This window comes from Onychomys torridus, unplaced genomic scaffold, assembly GCF_903995425.1.
Source record: "Onychomys torridus unplaced genomic scaffold, mOncTor1.1, whole genome shotgun sequence".
In the NCBI taxonomy this organism is placed as follows: Eukaryota; Metazoa; Chordata; class Mammalia; order Rodentia; family Cricetidae; genus Onychomys; species Onychomys torridus.
The window spans coordinates 72626-92286 of NW_023412803.1; the positions used below are offsets into that span (position 1 = coordinate 72626).

General features: G+C 39.4%; 1 protein-coding gene across 1 annotated transcript in view; it reads right to left on the reverse strand.

Annotated features, from left to right (window-relative positions):
* Positions 1-18593, reverse strand: part of LOC118575880 (UDP-glucuronosyltransferase 2B31-like) — a 40107-nt gene extending 21514 nt beyond the window's left edge. The window contains exons 1-2 of the mRNA XM_036176251.1: positions 17870-18593; positions 4280-4428 (exon numbers count right to left, since the gene is read on the reverse strand). Of these exons, the coding sequence (XP_036032144.1) occupies positions 4280-4428; positions 17870-18593 (873 nt within the window). The remainder of the gene's footprint in view (positions 1-4279; positions 4429-17869) is intronic.
* Between the last annotated feature and the right edge of the window lie 1068 nt (positions 18594-19661).

Here is a 19661-nt window from a genome sequence, read left to right on the forward strand (position 1 = left end):
GGACTTGGGATTTAGAGAGTAGTCCTATAGAATGTAAGTTATTATATAGGCTTGAATGAGACTTGGGTATGGTTTATAAAGTAGTCCTATTATATGTAGGTTTAAATAGGTTATAGATTTAGTCAGAAAAATATAGGTATAGAATTATATAGGCTTTATGTCTAAGGATATGAAGAGTAAGTTTTCCCACCCTGGGAAATCAATAACCTTACCAGACTTGGCAGTTCCAGAAACCACCAATAAGAACAAGAAGCAGTTCCAGAGACTGCCAGCTTCAGAAAATAGCAGCCATGTGTTCACAGCTGAGACCTATGAAGCATCATAGCTTCTCAAGCAGCAGACGCCAAGAGCCAGTGCAAGTACCAGCAGCCAGAGGGTCTCAGAAGCTGGGACCCTCAAGGCATCAATGCTGTAAACAAGGGTCTACAGGTTTTTTACCAAAAGGAAGCCACAGTGAGAAGGGGACACAATTAGCTATGAGACAAGCTAATGGCAAGGAGCAGTTTGGAAGCCCAGCGGAGATGCTGCACTGCGGGAAAGATGAACAGCAAAGTTCTGCAGCCTTTGTGATGCTAAACTTGGAGAAAGTTGAATGGCCAAGAGAGTCCAGTAGTTTGCTGTGGCCACACGAAAGATAAAGAGCAAGCAATGGAGACTCTGGAGACCAGACTGCTTCTGGAGGCCTAGAAGAAGTGGTGTCAGTGCTGGATGAGCAGCTGTGACACGTGGGAACTGCTGAGTGTTCCCAGCTAAGCAGCCAGACCAGGGATCTGTGACTGGGACCCAGTTTGCTGAGCACTCGGACCCTGAGCGATACAGGTAATGGATTTTCCTCCCAAATGCAGGGTGGGTGTGGAAAGGCCGTGGTTCAGCTCATGACAGCTGAAGGAGCATTGAACCCGTGTGGCTGTGAGGTGAAGCTCTCTAGCCTGGTCTGTGAGTGGCCCAGTTGCAGAGGGCTGCAGACTACAGAGCACAGTGGTGGATGGGAGCAGAGGTTTCAGAGAGACTTGCATGACCTGAAAAGCTTTGGTTGTGGGACTTCTTGTCTTTGGAGCTGTTTGCTTCAGAGTCATTACAACTCTGACAGCTATACACAGACTTAAGGGCATCTGACTAGCCATGTCCTGACTGTGAGTGTTCAGAGGAACTTTTTTGTTTTGTTTTGTTTTGTTTGTTTTTTTGTTTTTCGAGACAAGGTTTCTCTGTGTAGCTTTGCGCCTTTTCCTGGATCTCGCTTTAGAGACCAGGCTGGCCTCAAACTCACAGAGATCTGCCCGACTCTGCCTCCCAAGTGTTGGGAGGCAGAGGCAGGAGGATCTTTGTGAGTTCGAAGCCAGAGGAACTTTTAGGAATGGTGCCAGATTCTTTTTGAACTTTCAGACTTAAGAAATGAAATGGATAGTAATGATTTCATTACAATGGAAGAGTTTGAATTTACTTATGCATATCGACTCTATTAACGGTGATGACTTATGAACTGCATATGGAACTGTTTATGTTAAAAATGGAACTGCTTATAGAAAAATACAGGTTTTCTAACTAGGATCAAGATTTAGTTTAAAATATAAAGAAAAAGGAGAGTTAATATTCCTCAGTATAGTTAATTTAAAAATATTTTCATGTTACTTGAGTGAATTAATGTTATGTTTTTATTAAGTTCTATTAAGAATTGTTCTTGGGGTTGGGGATTTAGCTCAGTGGTAGAGCACTTGCCTAGCAAGCACAAGGCCCTGGGTTCAATCCTCTGTTCCCCCCCCAAAAAAAATTGTTCTTGAATATAGGTTTTTAGGTTGAGAGATGGTTTGTAGGAAGGTTGAGAGTAGGAATTATAATTGTTAATGAAAATGTTTATGTTAGAATTATTATGTTATTTTGATGCAGTTGCATCAAGAGTTTTTTCTTTTATAATATAAAGAGGGACCTGTTGTAGCCCACTAGTTTTCCTAGTGGCTGTACCCAGTGGGACTGCATAAGAGGTTGATTGGACTATAGGTCTGAGTATCAGCTGTTTATAAGGGTCTACACTTGACTGTTACTAGCAAAGGGGGGTGTTTTTTGCTCCACCCCTTGGCATTGTTATTAAATAGACCTTTGGAATAAAGTTCAGGGTCTGTTTGGATAAAGATTCAGGCCCACTCAAGTCTAACCTGTGTTATTTACTTTCTGTATCTCTCCCCTCTGTTTCTAATGAAGTCTCTTATCCCTCAGTCATCAAGAATCTCTAGGGTAGATAATTATGGGGGCTGGTCCACCATATTTAAAGGGTGTTGGTTACTAATTGTTATTTTTATAGTCAATCTATTTCTAAAAGAAGAAAGGGAGATATATAAAAATGATGGCAATAAAGGATAGAATCTTCTTTAATTAAAAAAACAACTGTTATTCTCAAAATATTTTACATTGATATAGATTTTAGTTTGTTGGTTTAAATTTAAAGTTAATTTTGTTATACTTCATAAAGATTTCTACTCTTGTTTTAAGTATTGTGTTTATTCAGTGGAATTAAAAATGTAAGGTATAATTAAAAAATACAAAATTGCAAAAATATAGGTTGTAACCTACAATAGTCAAAATTATATTTAGGTCAGATAGGTAATCTTCAGTCTCCTATAGAATATGGCATTTAAAATGTTTTAATGACAGTCTTTTCATGACAGTGAGACACATCTGCTCCTGGCAGCACCAATGTACTCTACAAAAGTTGATGGGCATTGAAGAAACTCTGTATGCAGTTTGTTTTCTTTATGACAAAAGCTAGGCATGTGGACAAGGAACTGCCCTTCCTTCAATAGCAGACTGTTCTTGTCTAAACTATACCAGCAGCACACAAGAAAGGTGACTGCCGAGCTTTGACAAGACAAGGTAGGACAGTCCTTCCAATTTCCCTGCTTCACAGGGAAGTCTGTCACATATGCTAGGACTGTGTCCCAAAGATGGATATCCCAATATGACAGAGGAAACCTGGGTGACTTTTTGGGCAGCTAGCTGATTCTGTCATTTGTCACATTCTTTAGAAGTCACTTGCCTGAACTTTTTTCTTACTCATGTAATATTAATTCCTTCTCAATTCTTTGATGGAATTGAAGACTAGATAATTATAGTTTTTCTTAGTTATGATAAAAAGGTAAGTTAGATATAAGACTTTAAACTCACCAAGATGAGATAGGTAATAAAATATTTTCTCTAATTTTGTCAAATACAAGTGGACTGGATATTGTAACTGTAATTCTTGTTTGATAACTGTTTTCTTCTATATAATTTTACTATGTTAAAGTTGAAACCTTCCTTTTTGACTAGACAGAAAGGGGCAAATGCTGTGAGATAATCCTTCTGTATGCTGTGAATATGTATTCCTCTCTTTTATTGGTTAATAAAGAAGCTGCTATGGCCAAATAAAGCCAAGTGGGACAGCCAAACTGAAAATACAGAGAGAAGAAAGGCAGGGTCAGAGAGAGACAAGCCAGCCCCAGGAGGAACAAGATGATAGAGAACAGGTAAAGCCATGAAGCCACATGGAAAAATGTAGGTTAATAGAAATTGGTTAATTTTAGTTGTACTAGCTAGATAGTAATAAGCCTTAACTACAGACGAAACATTCTGTCATTAATATAAGCTTTGTGTGATTATTTGGGACAGAGCAGCTGGGATAAAAGAAAAGCTCCACCTCCATTTCTATTTATGTTACTAGGTCAGTTTGGGCAAAGGTATGCATTATGTACATTTTCACTTGTGTGTTTGATCAAGAAAGTAAACAGATCTGCTGTGACTCTTGAAAATGTTTTTCTTTGTTCTTACTCCATCTATCTACTCTCAAATCACTTTGTGTAGGACTTGGCTTTTGAACCACTCTCTTCACTTAGTATTTGTGTGTTTGTTACACTAAAATATAGGAAAATGATTTTTATTACAGAATCTTGCTGAATTAATTTAATTGACATTTAATTCACACTTTCTTTTTTATTTTCTGAGACAGTGTATCTCTGTATAACAATCCTAGCCATCTTGGAACTCAGTCTGTAGACCAGATTGATCTTGAACTCACATAGATCCTCTTGCCTCTGCCGCCCAAATGCTGGGATTAAAGGCCTGTGCCACCACTGCTGGTTTGAAATTCACACCTGGTGATGGAATAGATACAGGTGTTCCTACAGGCAGCTTTCTTTATCTAAATTCTTGTGACTCTCTGAGTTTGACAACCATTCTGAAGTGATAGAATATAATCACTCTTCCTAAAAATGCAAGGCAAACAGAAGTCAAAAAACATCACTGTATTTACCTTAGGCAGAGGCTTGGCAGGTCTGCAGTGGAGCCCTCCAACAAAATCAAAATTTGGTAAGACAGGGTGAGGAAATTCCAAATCCCAGTAGGTTCGAATGAGCCATATATCTGCTCTCCCCATCATCTTGGAGAGTGTTGTGGGTCTTCCTAAGAGGAATCAGAACAGGGAAGGTATAACCCATGACATAAGTGTCGGGTGAAGATCAATATGCCAAGGATTCTCCTGAAAGCACTTTTGATAACATAGCCAAGCATGTGGCTGGAATATAAAACTTTTTGCATCTATCTATCTATCTATCTATCTATCTATCTATCTATCTCTGAGTATGTAGGTAGAGTTTTCTTGCCTGGCCCACAGTCAAGATAAATCTCTCTTACCCATCAGTCCCACAGTCACTCAGACCCAACCAAGTAAACACACAGAGACTTATATTGTTTACAAACTATATGGCCATGGCAGGCTTCTTGCTATCTAGTTCTTATATCTTAAATTAACCCATTTCTATTAGTCTATAAGTTGCCACGTGGCTCGTGGCTTACCAGTACCTTACATTTTTCTTGTCATGGCAGCAGCTCGCAGTATCTCTCTGCCCCAGCCTTCACTTCCCATAATTCTCTCCTCCTTGTCCCTCCTACCCAATCCTTCCTGCCTGGCTACTGGCCAATAAGCACTTTATTTATTTTAACCAATCATAGCGACACATTTGACATACAGAACATCCCACAGCATGAGTATATAATGTTTAATCCAAGTTTATAGTATCTATGTTACTCAACCTTATGCTTAGAGATATATGAAGTCACTGTGCAAGTGGCAAATGACATAGAAGATACCACATCTATAAAATACCTTGGACATTCATGATTACCAAATATCTAGATATACTATTTAAATATATTCAATTTCATTATCTGTGAATTTTGTTTGTCATAGTCAGGGAAACACTTTTCCTTGCTCTTCTCCATCAAGAGTTCGCTGGTGATCTGCTGGAATCTTGATGTGTGCTCTTCAAAGGGAACTGAGAAATGTGCTGTTTTGTTTTGTTTTGAGATTTTGGATGGAGCCCATGTGTGATTCCTATATCCTAGGTAGCCATAGTTGACCTTGAACTCCAGATTCTCTTTGTCCATGTTTCCTCTGCTAGGAATACAGGTGTGCTACTACACCCGGTGCAAATGTTTATGGGAATTCTTTCTTCAGCACTTCAGTTTGAGACATGGTCTCACTATATAGCCCTGGCTGACTTCAAAGTGAATTTTCAATTATGCCTCAGTTTCTTCTCCTCATACTTCTCTTAATTCACAATTGACTGTGTAATAATTTGTTCTGTGTATGTTTGTTTGGAGATTATAAGGATAACAAGTCTTAAAATATGGAAAGAGATGTTTAGTCATTATGTATATTTTCAAACACTTTAACTAATAATCAATGTCTACACTTCAATGTCATATATTTTTAAACAAAGTTACAACCCCACTAATAAATAAATATAGATTGTCCAAAATCATAAATATCCATGATTTCTGTGCTGATTACATAGACACTGTATTCACAGCTGTGCAGAAATTTAGCAGGTGAAATGAGAATATATTTCAAATTATAAATGAGAAAACTAATATTTATACAGTGAAAAGTTATCAATGCTATGTAGATACCTATCTAGAAATATGTATTAGCCCTTACTCTATATGTGCAAATCATGATGACATAGAGTTTGTTTAAAGCTACTGTTTTAGGGGCTAGTGATGTGGGAGGCCTGCTCTCACATTTTCTTCAGGATACTCTTGAGGAGAGAGGGTTGAGAAATATTTAGATAGAAAAATAGAGGGGAAAGAAGACAGATAGAAACACAGGATTGTTTGGGAGGGCCTGCCTCAATATCCAGTGACCTCTTCTGTCTCTTCCTAAAGGCTTTTTATATGCATGCTAAGAGGTGGGGCAAAAGACTTCCCCCTAGTTCATCCAAGTGCAGACCCTTCTAATCACCTGGAAACCACACATGTGGTCAAGCCATTGCTTGCTGCATCTCTGCTAGATAAAGCAAGCTCAGAATTTATCAGGAAACTTCTGTGGGCCTCCAGAACTCCCCCTCTTGATATAATAAATGGCCCACCATGCCCCTCAGGTAGACTATGCCTGTCCTTAGTCATCCTTCTTGACTAATTTTCCTTACCTATAATGGAGATACACTCTCCATGAAGCATACTCTTTCTTAGGTTGGAAGCTATCAAGAAGAAAGTTGCCCATCTTTGACTACCAGCCCCTGGCAGGAGTAGAGGATTATAAAGATGGAATATGCTTTTGGAAATGGGTCTAGGATGACTACAGCAGCCTTAGCTACAGAAAGCTCTTTCCTAAATCAAAACTCTCCATGCAAATGCATCAAATAAACTGTATCAAAGCTAAAGATTGCCTTGGCTTTTACCAAACCATGGTTCACTAATAAACACAATTCAATTATGAACATTACTATAGATATTTACAACTAACATGAATATCACTAAACTTATACATTTTACAACTTATATTCAAAAGGAAACTCTATAGAACTATTTTACAAACTTTAGCACACATCTAGAAAAGATTTCTTAACATAACTATTTATGTTTTCTTCCAACAAGACAAAGAATAATTTCTTTGTACTTCATTTGAAAAGTAGGAATAAGAATATTCCTCTTATGGTACTATTTATGAAATTCAAAGGTCTAAATCAACTATATAGCATAATACGTAAAACATTGGATACAAAACATTTCTCAGTAGATCATTGATCTCAATCACCTATTGATAGATAATTACATGGTCACATGGTTGGGCTTGCCTGGCGGACCGCCTAACTATTTCCGGTGTAGAATAGCCATCTCCAGGTCAGACATCTCGCGAGACCGGGACTCTGTGGCCTTACGTGGTTGCGTAAAGCGCGCGCAGCCATGTAATGTACGCGCATGCGTGGAGTACCCACAGGAGTCCCTGTACGCATGCGCGGCCCAATCTTTAAAAAGCCGGTGCCATCTTGCATGAGCCCCCCCCCCACTCCTTATCTCCAAACCCACGTGTGTGTTTCACGCAGGCCTGTCACCTCTGTCCTCTTTAATAAAACTCTCCCGTGGTCTTGTCGTGTTTGGGACGTGTTCCTAGCGCCGCTTAACTACTAACACCTATAATTCCTATTCTTTAGACTTTTCTGACAAAGCAAGCAAAATGTTAGTTTTTGAAGAATAATGCTGCTGCTAAATAGCAGTGTATGCATTCCAGATATTTTAAAATCTCTATTGAGCCTGTGGGGGTGGTGGTGGCGGTGGCACATGCATTTAATCACAGCTCTCTGGAGCCAGAGGCAGGCGGATCTCTGAAAGTTTGAGGACAACCTGGGCTACAGCATGAGTTTCAGGAAAGGCGCAAAGCTACACAGAAAAAGCCTGTCTCAGAAAACAAAACAAAACAACAACAACAACAACAACAACAACAACCCCTCTATTGAGAGCTATCTCATTTCTAGACATGTATACATAGCAAGCCCAAAATGGAAGAAAGGAGGGCAAGAAGGAGAAGCGCTTAAAGCACATGCTGTTTCTGAATGGCACAGCTGGTAGCTCAACAACAGTCAATCTCCCACCAGGGGAAAATAATTGTCTAAGTTAGAGTGGCTTCCAGACCTGCAGCACTCAGCAGGCTCCGCTGCTAGGCTATATCCTGAAAGCTCCATGTGTGGCTGAGTAACTTCACCACTCTCACAAGCAATGTCATTGCTAAGGGGCTGTAACACTTGTTGTTAGAGAGCTGTAATACTCAGGATGACACCACTTCCCCACTCACCTTTCCTGCCAGGCCCTTTTACCCATTCCAGAACTGGGAGAAGTACACCCAGTAGTGGGCTGTCACCAGCAACTGGGCTGCCCCTTTGCCCAATACAATTCCCCTGAGTGCCACAATTCAAACACACATTGCTGAAACTTCAATCAGTTACAGCAGAACTTTAGGTTCACTCTCCTGAGAAGCCTCACCTCAGGGCAAGGGTGGAATTACCATAATGAGGTGCTGTAAAGCTCTTAGAAAAACTTCCTGCACAGTAATTAGGAACCATTTTTCTTAAAGGAGCCTGCACTGAAACAGAAGTGGTGTGGCTCCAGGTTTTGTTTCATTCCAGCTTTTCTGAAGAAATGTCAGCAGCAACAGTATTATTGGAGCTCACTTTTCTTTGTTCCACATACCTCACCAGACTCAGGCAGCCATCAAGCTTCCTTGGGTAACTGTGGGTAGAGTTTTCCCCTTTCTCAATTATTTGAAGCTGCTTTTTAAGTTTACCATGAGCTCTTTTAATAATGCCTTGCTATGTCTTTCAATGTTCCCCTCTTACATCTCAAGCACAACCCCAATTTCTTATTTGCCATAAGTTTTTTCTATACCCAAAGCAATTTCCCAGTGTACAAACTACTTTCCCTTCTTTTAGAAATGGTCTCAAAGTGACTTGATAGGGGCTGGGGATTTAGCTCAGTGGTAGAGTGCTTGCCTAGCAAGCACAAGGCCTTAGGTTGGATCCTCAGCTCCACATTTTTAAAAAAAGTGACTTATAAACATTAGCATACTAATTGCCTCTTGACAGGCAAGTTTTGTTCATCTTCTTCTAATTCTCAGGAGGAAAGGCTAACAAAGCTTGAAAAAAATGCATTTTGAGCTGAACAGACACCATGCTGTTTTTTCTGCACTTTCTTCTGGGCCTGCCTACCTCTTCTGCCATGCTGTTATGAACTACATTGCCCAAGCAGCCTTTCTGGGTCCCAGCTGTGGCCAATGGTGGCTGTTGCATTCCCAGTTCACCTGGCACTGTCCCTGGAGCAGGTCATGCACCTCCAACTGTGTTCACTTAGACAGGGGTTTGGTGGCTTTCTCTCCTTCCTCACTGGTTCAGTTAATAGAGTGCTTGAAAAAAGTTTTTTCAGCTATAGGACTTTGGCCCTTGGATACAACTAGTCCCTGTGAACTCCCACCCATCTCTGCCCCATTTGTTGGCCAGACTCTCCCACCAACCCCACCCCCCCCCCCCCCCCCCGCATCAGACCCTGCAATTCATAAGACTCACACCCTAACCCAGTACTCATCCCCCTGTGACCTAGTGGCTTAGTAAGACACATAATCTGCCAGCTATGACTGGACCAAGAGCCCTGATAAGACCAAGAGTGGCTCCATAAGTCACAGAATCAGGTGGCTTTGATTGGGCAAAGAGCAGCTTCCTTAGATACAGAATCTGCCAGCTCAAATTAGACCAAGAGCTAAGACTGGACCCAAAGGTGCCCCCTGAGATGCAGACACAGCAAGCACAGATTTGACCAATAGCAGCATGCTCAGACACAGGAACCTCTTGCACCTATTGGAGGAAGAGATGGGAAGATGCCAGTGCAAAAAATACCTACAACAACAAAATGAGTGATATGGCATCACCAGAATCTAGCCCTTCTACAACAGCAAGACCTGAACATCAGAATGTAGATGAAGCACTTGAAAATGACCTTAAAATAACTTCATGAAAATAATAGAGGCCTTTAAAGAGGAAATGAAAATTTCCCTTAAAGAAATTGAGGAAAAGACAACCAAAAGATGGAAAAAAATCAATAAATCCCTTAAAGAAATCCAAGAAAACCATGAAAGAGCAATTAAACATGTGAAGGAAAAAGTTCTATACCTGAAAAGTGAAGTAGAAACAATGAAGAAGACATAAACAGAGGGGATGCTGGGAATAGAAAACCTGAGTAAATAAACAGGAACTACAGATGCAAGCATATCCAACAGAATATAAGAGATGGAAAAGAGGACCTCTGGTGTAGAGGCTACAATAGAGGAAATAGGTTCATCAGTCAACCAAAACACAAAAGCCAAAAAAGTCATAACACAAAATGTCCAAGAAATCTAGGACACCGTGAAAAGGTCAAACCTAAGAATAATAAGGATAGAATAAGGAAAAGAATACCAGCTCAATGGCACAGAAAAGATATTCAAGAAAATCATGGAAGAAAACTTTCCCAACATAAAGAAAAAGATACCATTAAAGTAACAAGAAGCTTATAGAACACCATATAGACTAGTCCCCCCCAAAAGTCCCCCTACCACATAATAATTAAACCACTAAACATACAGAATAAGGAAATAATATTAATAGCAGCAAAGGAAAAAGGCCAAGAGACTTACAAAGGTAGACCCATCAGAATAACACCTGACTTCTCAATGGAGATTTTGAAAGCCAAAAGGTCCTGGACAGATGGAATGCAGACAATAAGAGACCATGAATGCTAGCCTAGACTAATATACCCAGCAAAACTTTCAATCACCATAGATGGAGTGAACAAGATATTCCATAACAACAACAGATTTAAACAATACCTATCCACAAATCCAGCTCTATAGAAAGCACTAGAAGGAAAATTCCAACTTAAGGAAGTCAGATACACCCATGAAAACACAGGCAATAGATAACCGCACAGCATTAAATCCCAAAAGAAGGGAAATACACACACACTACCACAAAAAGATAATAGGAATTAACAATCACTGGTCATTAATACTCCTTAATATCAATGGACTTAATTCATCTATAAAAAGTCATAGGCTAACAGAATAGATACAATGTAAGGATCATTTCTTCTGCTGCATACAAAAAATAAACCTCATCTTCAAAGACAGATACTACCTCAGAGTAAAAGAAGACCTTCCAATCAAATGGTCTTAAGAAGAATGCTGGTGTAGCTATCCTAATATCTAACAAATAGACTTCAAAATAAAATCAATCAAAAAAGATCAGGAAGGACATTACATACTCATCATGGGAAAGATCCACCAAGATGAAGTTTCAATTCACAACATTTATGCCCCAAATACAAGGGTACCCACATATGTAAAAGAAACACTACTAAAGTTTAAATCAAATCCCACACATTAAAAGTGGGAGACTTCAACACCCTACTCTCACCACTGGACAGATCTGCTAGACTAAAACTTAACAGAGAAATAAGGGACCTAACAGATGTTATGACTCAAATTTACCTAGTAGATATGTACAGAACATTCCACCATAACAAAAAAGAATATACCTTCTTCTCAACACCCCATGGAACCTTTTCTAAAATCAAAATACTCAGTCACAAAGCAAATCTCAACAGATACAAAAAAATTGGAATAGCCTCCTGTATTCTATTGGACTACCATGGCTTAAAGTTAGATTTCAACAACAACAAAAATTACAGAAAACCCACAATCTCATGGAAACTAAATAATGCTAAACTGAATCACCAATGAGTCAAAGAAGAAAAAAAAAAAGAAATTAAAGACTTCCAAGAATTCAATGAAAATGAATGTACTAATGCCCAAACTTATGGGATACCTTGAGAGCAGTGCTAAGAGGAAAATTCAAAGCACTAAATGCCCACATAAAGAGATTGGAGAAGTCTCACATTAATGTCTTACCAGCACATCTGAAAACTCCAGAACAAAAAGAAGCAAAGTCACCCAGGAGGAATAGAATCTAGAAAATAATCAAATTGAGAGTTGAAATAAATAAAATAGAAACAAAGAGAATAATACAAAGAATCAATGAAACAAAAAGTTGGTTCTTTAAGAAAATCAACAAGATAGACAAGCCCTTATCCAAACTAACCAAAAGGCAGAGAAAGAGAGCATCCAAATTAACAAAATCAGAAATTAAAAGTGAGACATAACAACAAACAACCAGGAAATCCAGAGAATCATCAGGTCATACTTCACTAACTTGTACTCTACAAGATAGGAAAATCTAAAAGAAATAGACAATTTTCTTGATAGGTACCACATACAAAAAGTGAAATCAAGACCAGATAAATAATTCAAAAGACCAATAACCTGTAATAGAAACAGTCATTAAAAATCTCCCAACCAAAATAAAAAACCATGATCAGATGCTTTCAGCACAGAACTCTACCAGATTTTCAAAGAATAGCTAATACAAATACTCTTCAATTAGTTCCACTCAATAGAAACCAAAGGAACATTACCAAACTCCTTTTATGAGCTATAGTTACTCTGATTCCCAAACCACAAAAAGATGAAACAAAGGAAGAGAATTAGAGACCAATCTCCTCATAAACATTGATGCAAAAATACTAAATAAAATATTGCCAAATGGAATTCAAGAACACACTAAAAAAATTATCCACCATGATCAAGTAGGCATCATCCCAGAGATGCAAGGATGGTTCAACATACAAAAATCTGTCAATGTAATATACTATATAAACAAACTAAAAGAAAAAAAAAAACACATGATCATTTCATTAGATGTTGAAAAGGCCTTTGACAAAATCCAACACACTGTCATAATAAATGCCTTGGAGAGATCAGGAATACAAAAAACATAAATAAACATAATACAGGCAATTTACAGCAAGCCAACATCCAATATCAAACTAAATGGACAGAAACTCAAGGGGTCCCACTAAAATGAGGAACAAGACAAGGCTGACTGCTCTCCCATATTTATTCAATATAGTACTTGAAGTTCTAGCTAGAGCAGTAAGACAACAAAAGGAGATCAAGGGAATACAAATTGGAAAGGAAGAAGTCAAACTATCACTATTTGCAGATGATATGATAGTATACATAACAGACCCCAAAAATTCTATCAGGGACTCCTACAGGTGATAAACTCCTTCAGTAATATGGCAAGATACAAGATTAACTTAAAATTTAGTAACTCTCCTATATACAGATGATAAATAGGCTGAGAAAGAAATAAGAGAAAAACCACCTTTTACAATAGCCACAAATAATATAAAATACCTTGTGGTAACTATAACTAAGCAAGTGAAAGACCTGTATGATAAGAACTTTAAATCTCTGAAGAAAGAAATTAAAGAAGATATCAGAAAATGGAATGATCTCCAATGCTCATGGATAGGTAGGATTAACATAGTTAAAAATGGCAATCTTACCCAAAGCAATCTACAGATTCAATGAAATCCCTACCAAAATCCCAACCCAATTCTTCACAGACATGGAAAGACCAATACTAAACTTCATTTGAAAAAACAGAAAACCCAGGATAGGTAAAAGAATCCTGTACAATAAAGCTAATTCTGGAGCCATCATAATCCCTACTCTACTCTACTATAGAGTTATAGTAATGAAAACAGCTTGGTATTGGCATAAAAGAGGACATGTGGACCAATGAGAAGGAATTGAAGACTGTGCCATTAACTCACACACCTATAAACACCTGATTTTGACAAAAAAGCCAAAACTGCACAATCGAAAAAACAAGGCATCTTTAACAAATAGTGCTGGCATAACTGGACATCAACATGTAGAAGATTGCAAATAGATCCATATCTATGAACATGTGCAAAACTCAAGTCCAAGTGGATCAAAGATCAATATGAAACCAGTTACACTGAACTTGATAGAAGAGAAAGTAGGAAGTAGTCTTTAATGCATTGGCATAAGAGACAACTTTCTAAATATAACTCCATAACTCAGACACTAAGAGCAATTATGAATAAATGGGGCCTTCTGAAACTGAGAAGCTTTTGTAAGGCAAAGGACACAGTAAATATGGCAAAACAACAGCCTACAGAATAGGAAAACATCCTTAACAACCACACATCTGACAGAGGTCTGTTCTTCAAAATATATAAAGAATTCAAGAAACTAGAGATCAGAATAACAAACAATCAAATTAAAATTGGGCCACAGAGCTAAGTAGAGAATTCTCAAAGGGAGAATCTCAAATGGCCAAAAGACATTAAGGAGTAGCTCAGTATCCTTAGTCATCAGGGAAATGCAAATCAAAATGACTCTGAGATGCCATCTTATACCTGTCAGAATGGCTAAGATCAAAAGCACTGCAGACAGATTATGTTGGAGAGGATGTGGAATAAGGGGAACACTCCTACACTGTTGGTGGGAGTGCAAACTTATACAGCCACATTGGAAATCAGTATGGCACTTTCTCACAAAAAATGGGACTAATCTTCCTCAAGACCCAGCTATACCACTCTTGGGCATACACCCTAGGAGTGCTCAATCATAGCACAAGAACACATGCTCAACTATGTTCACAGCAGCATTATTAATAATAGCCAGAACCTGGAAACAACTTAGATGTCCCTCAACTGAAAAATGGAGTAAGTAAATGTGGTACATATACACAAGTAAGTACTACTCAGCAGAGTAAAACAATGACATCATGAAATTTGCCGGCAAATAGATGGAACTATAAAATATTATCTTGAATAAGGTAACCCAGACTCAGAAGGACAAACATAGTGGATGTTTGTCCACTCATGACTGGATACTAGATATAAAGCAAAGGATAACCAGACTACAACTCACAACTCCAAAGAAGCTAGCTAACAAGGAAAACACAAAGAGGGGCACATGGATCGCCCTGAGAAAGAGAAATAGATGAGATCTCCATGAGTAAACTGGGGATGCAGGGCGGCCAATGGAAGGAAGGATGTTGGTGTTGAGAACATAAAGGAACAGGATGGTCGGGCTGGAACAGAGAGTGGGAAAGCAATAAGAGTGATACCATGATAAATGAAGACATCATGGGAATAGGGAGAAATAGAGTTCTAGGGAAGTTCCCAGGCATCCACAAGGATGACCATACCTTAGACTACTGGCAATAGTCCAGAGGGTGCCTGAACTGGCCTACTCGGGTGATCAGATGGCAGAATACCCTAACTGTATTACAGAGCTTTTCTCCAGTGACTAATGGAAGCAGATGCAGAGATCTACAGCCAATCACCAGGCAGAGCTCCAGGAGTCCAGTCCAAGAGAGAGAAGAGGCATTCTGTGATCAAGTGCATCAATATCATGATGGAGAAACCTGAAAAGAGACCAAACCAAACTAGTGGGAACGCATGAAAGCTGGATTAATGGCTGTAGAGCCTGCATGGGACTGAGCTAGGCCATCTGCATAGTTGTACAGATGAAATTCTATAGTTTGATCTCCTTGGGGGCCATCATGGCAGTAGGATCAGAATCCATTCCCAGTGCATGAGGAGGATTTTTGGAGCCCACTACCTATGATGGGATACCTCATGCAACCCTGAGGCAGGGTGGTGCTTGGCCTTGCCTCTACTATATGTGCCTTCCCATGGGAGACCTTGACTTCTTGTGGGTGGGAATGGGGGTTGGATTGTTTGGGAGGCTGCGGTGGAGGAGGGGATAGGGGGATCTTTGAGTGCTGTATAAAATGGTAAATTTTTCTTAATAAAAAAAGAATAAAAATAAAAGAAAAAAGCTTTTTCAGAGGGATTCTTTTGCTCCTCTCCTCAGCCACGAGTGCTGTGTAGCCCCATATACTGACTTGCGTTTGGTGGTCAGGCAGGCAACTCCCGACACCCTTAACAGCCTCATAACTAACGCCAAATTTTGCCTCTATTTTTCCCATGGTGTCATTGCAGCTTTGCAGCTACTGGTAGAAACTTGACCCTGATTTTTTCTGCAGGGAGGATTTCCAAGTTCCCACTGCTTTCTCTATGCCAGCAGCTTTCTCTGGGTCATGCACTGCCTCTGCTGCAGCTCCACACTGGAGGGAAGTTGCCACACTTGGCTCTCTGCCTGTGTGCTCTCTCAGGCTTCTCTACCAAGGCTCTGGCTATTGGGACCTGTGGCTATGGTCCCAAGTTTCTGCTGGTTTTATAATAGTGTCGTAAAGGGAAGACTGGACTAGCAGAGAGGGTTTGCCATGTTCCAAAAGGTTTGTTTTTCCCCCCTAGGGCAATTACAGGTGAATTTCATGTTTTGATAGATATTCTTTGCAGGTGAGTCTAATATTGCCATTACAGAAAGAAAAGAGATCTGAGAGAAAAAGATCTGAAAAGCTTTCAGTTTTTGAACGAGAGATTACTAAGTTTTTTTCCAAGATTTCTGTTACTTATTCTTGCCTTCATGGCCAGGAGGATACTAATTCTGATGGTATCATGTTTTCATACAGTGACAATATCTACAGAGCAGAGGGTTTTGTCTGGCCTGCATCTGTCTCAGGGAAATTATTTTCCCTGCTGCTTAGGACTCAGATCTAAGCTGTCCACAGGCCAAAAACTTCTGCAGGAATCTTTTTCTGCCCATTTTCCTCATAGTGTATTTTCCTGACTCTGATTCTTCCCCAGAGGTCTGCATTAATAGTCCCATAATTTGGAGAATCAAGGACATAGCTTCTCTGCCTTGTTGCTTTTCTTATTCTAAGGGGTTTTTTTTTGTTTTGTTTTTTGTTTTTGTTTTTTTTTTTAACACTATATTCCTGTATTTTACCTTACCTTAAGTTTTTCAAACTTTCTTCAAGAGAATCACTGAAGATCTGTTTACATTTCCTGCCCCATTTTGGCACTAGGGAAATTCTACTCTTGTCCTAAGTTTCCTGTTACCGAATATTCCTATATTTAACCCTATATTTTAACTTAAATTTTGTAGATAAAATAAGAGAGCAAGTGAAATGAGAGCAAGCGAGATGAGAGAGAGCAAGAGCGAGATTGGCTTATTGCACTCACTTTTCCCTTCGGCATTTCTTTCATCCACTCTACTTTCACTTCCAAAATTGGAATATACCTGCCTTAAATTATACTACAAAACTGGACATGTCTACTGCTTCCTATGGGCCCCACTAACCCTGTTTTTGCCCAGTCCCTGTCCCCGTTCATAGTGTTATCTCTGGGAGGCCAGCTCCCACTTTTCCCCCAGGGTACTCTCCAGGAGTCAAGGATATTTAGATGGAAACATGGAGGGGAGAGAAGACAGAACAGAAACACAAGATAGCTTCAGGAAGGCCTGAAAACACCAGTCCCATGTGTCTCTTCAAAAGGGGTATTTGTAAGAATGCCGAGGGGTGGGCAAGACAGCTCCTCCTATATCAAGCAAGTGCAGACCCTTCCAACCACCTGGTAACCACACATGTGGTCAAGCCATCTCTTCATGCAGCACTGCTGGGTAAGGCAAGCTCAGATCTCACTAGGAAACCTCTGTGGGCCTCTACATAGTGAAATGGATTAGATGGTAAAAGTGTTTATCATGAAACCTTAATGTCTTGAGTGCAGTCCCCAGACATGCTTGAACCCCTGAAATGATCCTGAGAAACCACATAAAGGTGGAGGTAAAACGTCAGCAAATTTGAATCTGACCCTCACATATGTTACACAGAGCACAAGTCACATGTCACAACTGTGCATGTGCATAGTCATGATAATGATAAAAAGTCATGGCAGAAGAATTCTAATCATGGCAACGATGATGATGTCACCACACAGGTAAAGCTACTGTTTTAAACCATGAGTTAAAATGGCTTGTGGATTTGTGACTTATTAGAGGCATTATCAAAGATTTGTTTTGTGAGTGTTTGACTTTCTGATGAGTTCTGTTCAAGTCATACCCAAAGCTTTGCAAATGATATTGGGACATAAGTTTTTCTACAATGCTTTGATTTTGGCAGATAATTATACAGACTTTTAACAGTTTTATTTAGGAGCAATAAATCCTTCTGCTGTCAATACTGTTGTTTCAAAATCACCTTCAATAACACAGCAAATTTAGAATGCAACAATCCCAATTGAAAAGGGCACTTACCTAATACTTCACTGTAAAGCTGATTCCACTTGTTCTCATTAAATATTTGGAACCAAAAGTCAAAACAAAGCATATAGATTACATTTTGCACCCTCTCCATGAATGTCATTCGATCACTCAATTTTGACATAGCAACAGGCACATAGGAAGGTGGCAATGGGAGTCCTCCACTGTACTTCTCATGTGTGTATCCAGGAAAGAAGCGGAGACTGTACACAAGTGGTATCTTGAGAATCTCAGCCAGCAGGTCACCACAGGGTATGAAGGGATCTGCTACCATGACATCAAAGCTTGAATTGTGTAGTTTTGTCATGAGTTCCTTGTTAAAAACTGCATCTTTGCAGAGACTTTCAAAATAATCTGAATACTTCCAAACCACTTCTTGCAACATTATAAAGTATCTCCAAAGGGATTGCTTTGGCAGCTCATAGATACTTTTCATGATTGTCTCCATATAAAGTTGCTCCAAATCAGCCATGGGAAAGGATAAAGGGTATGTCTCAAACTCAATAGCAGATGTGTCCTCAACCTCATAAGAAAGGGAAGCCAAGGGTATCAGAACAGTGACTTCATGTCCCTTCTTCACAAGTTCTTCTAGGATTACCTTTAAGTTGAGCCAATGGCTGTATTCCATTGGCCACACCAGCACCTTCCCTCCACTCCCAGATCCAAAGAAGCCACTCATCTGGAGCAGGAGCAGGGCTGCTGCCATTTTCACAGACATCTTGGTTAAATCCAGAAGTGCCTTTCAAATGGTGATCACTCAGCTCTTGCAGGTATAGAAGAGTAATAATTAGTTAATGTGTAACTTGTACCCACATAAGGAAATACACATGGGATAGTCACAGCCTCTGGATGCCAAATGCAAAACCAGGAGGCAGATGTGAACATGTGAAGTGACTCCTGATTCTCAGTGACCTTGAATGTATAATGTACTTGGAGAACAGTGGACAGTAAGCTCTCCCTCTCTTTCCTTATCTCTCTCTTCTAATGTAGCTTCCTTGATAATGAACTTAGAGAACAGACATAACTGTTGAGTCACACTTTTTATATATCACAGTTCAGTGTGTCTTCATATGAATGTTGACAACAGCATTCTTTTAACATAATATGTAACTGAAGTTTTTCTATGTCCCACCTGGCCCATGGTCAGGACAAATCTCTCCCAAGTGCCAGTCTTGCAGCCGCTTGGACCCAAGTAAACACACAGAGGATAATAATAATAATAAAAACTGCTCAGCCATTAGCTCAGGCCTACCATTGACTAGCTGTTATATTTAAACTAAACCATAATTCTTGTTTATGTTTAGCCTTGTGGCTTGGTACCTTTTTTCAGTTCTGTCTTTACAACTTACTTCCTCTGTGTCTGGCTGGCAACTCCTAACTCACCTTTCCTCTTCCCAGAATTCTCTTCTCTGCTTTTTTTCACCTATTTTTCTTGTCTGGCTACTGGCCAATGAGCACTTCATTTATTAAGCAATCAGAGCAATACATTTACAACATACAGAGTGATATTCACAACAGTGCTATTTACTGATTTTAAATTAATGGTTCAGAGGTCCATAGTGTAAACTCAGCATTATAAACACGCCAACGAAATTTGAAGCTCATTTATCCTAGATGGAAGTCCCATTCTTTCAGCCTTTCCATTGGTTCCAGCATTATCCAACCACGAATCTGCTTTCTTGTAAGTAGTCACCCTGGCAGGAATGAATATATTCTGATGAGACATGTTTGTCTCCCTCCTCAACTATGGGAATATTGAAAGAATGGATGCTAAGGAATTAGATTT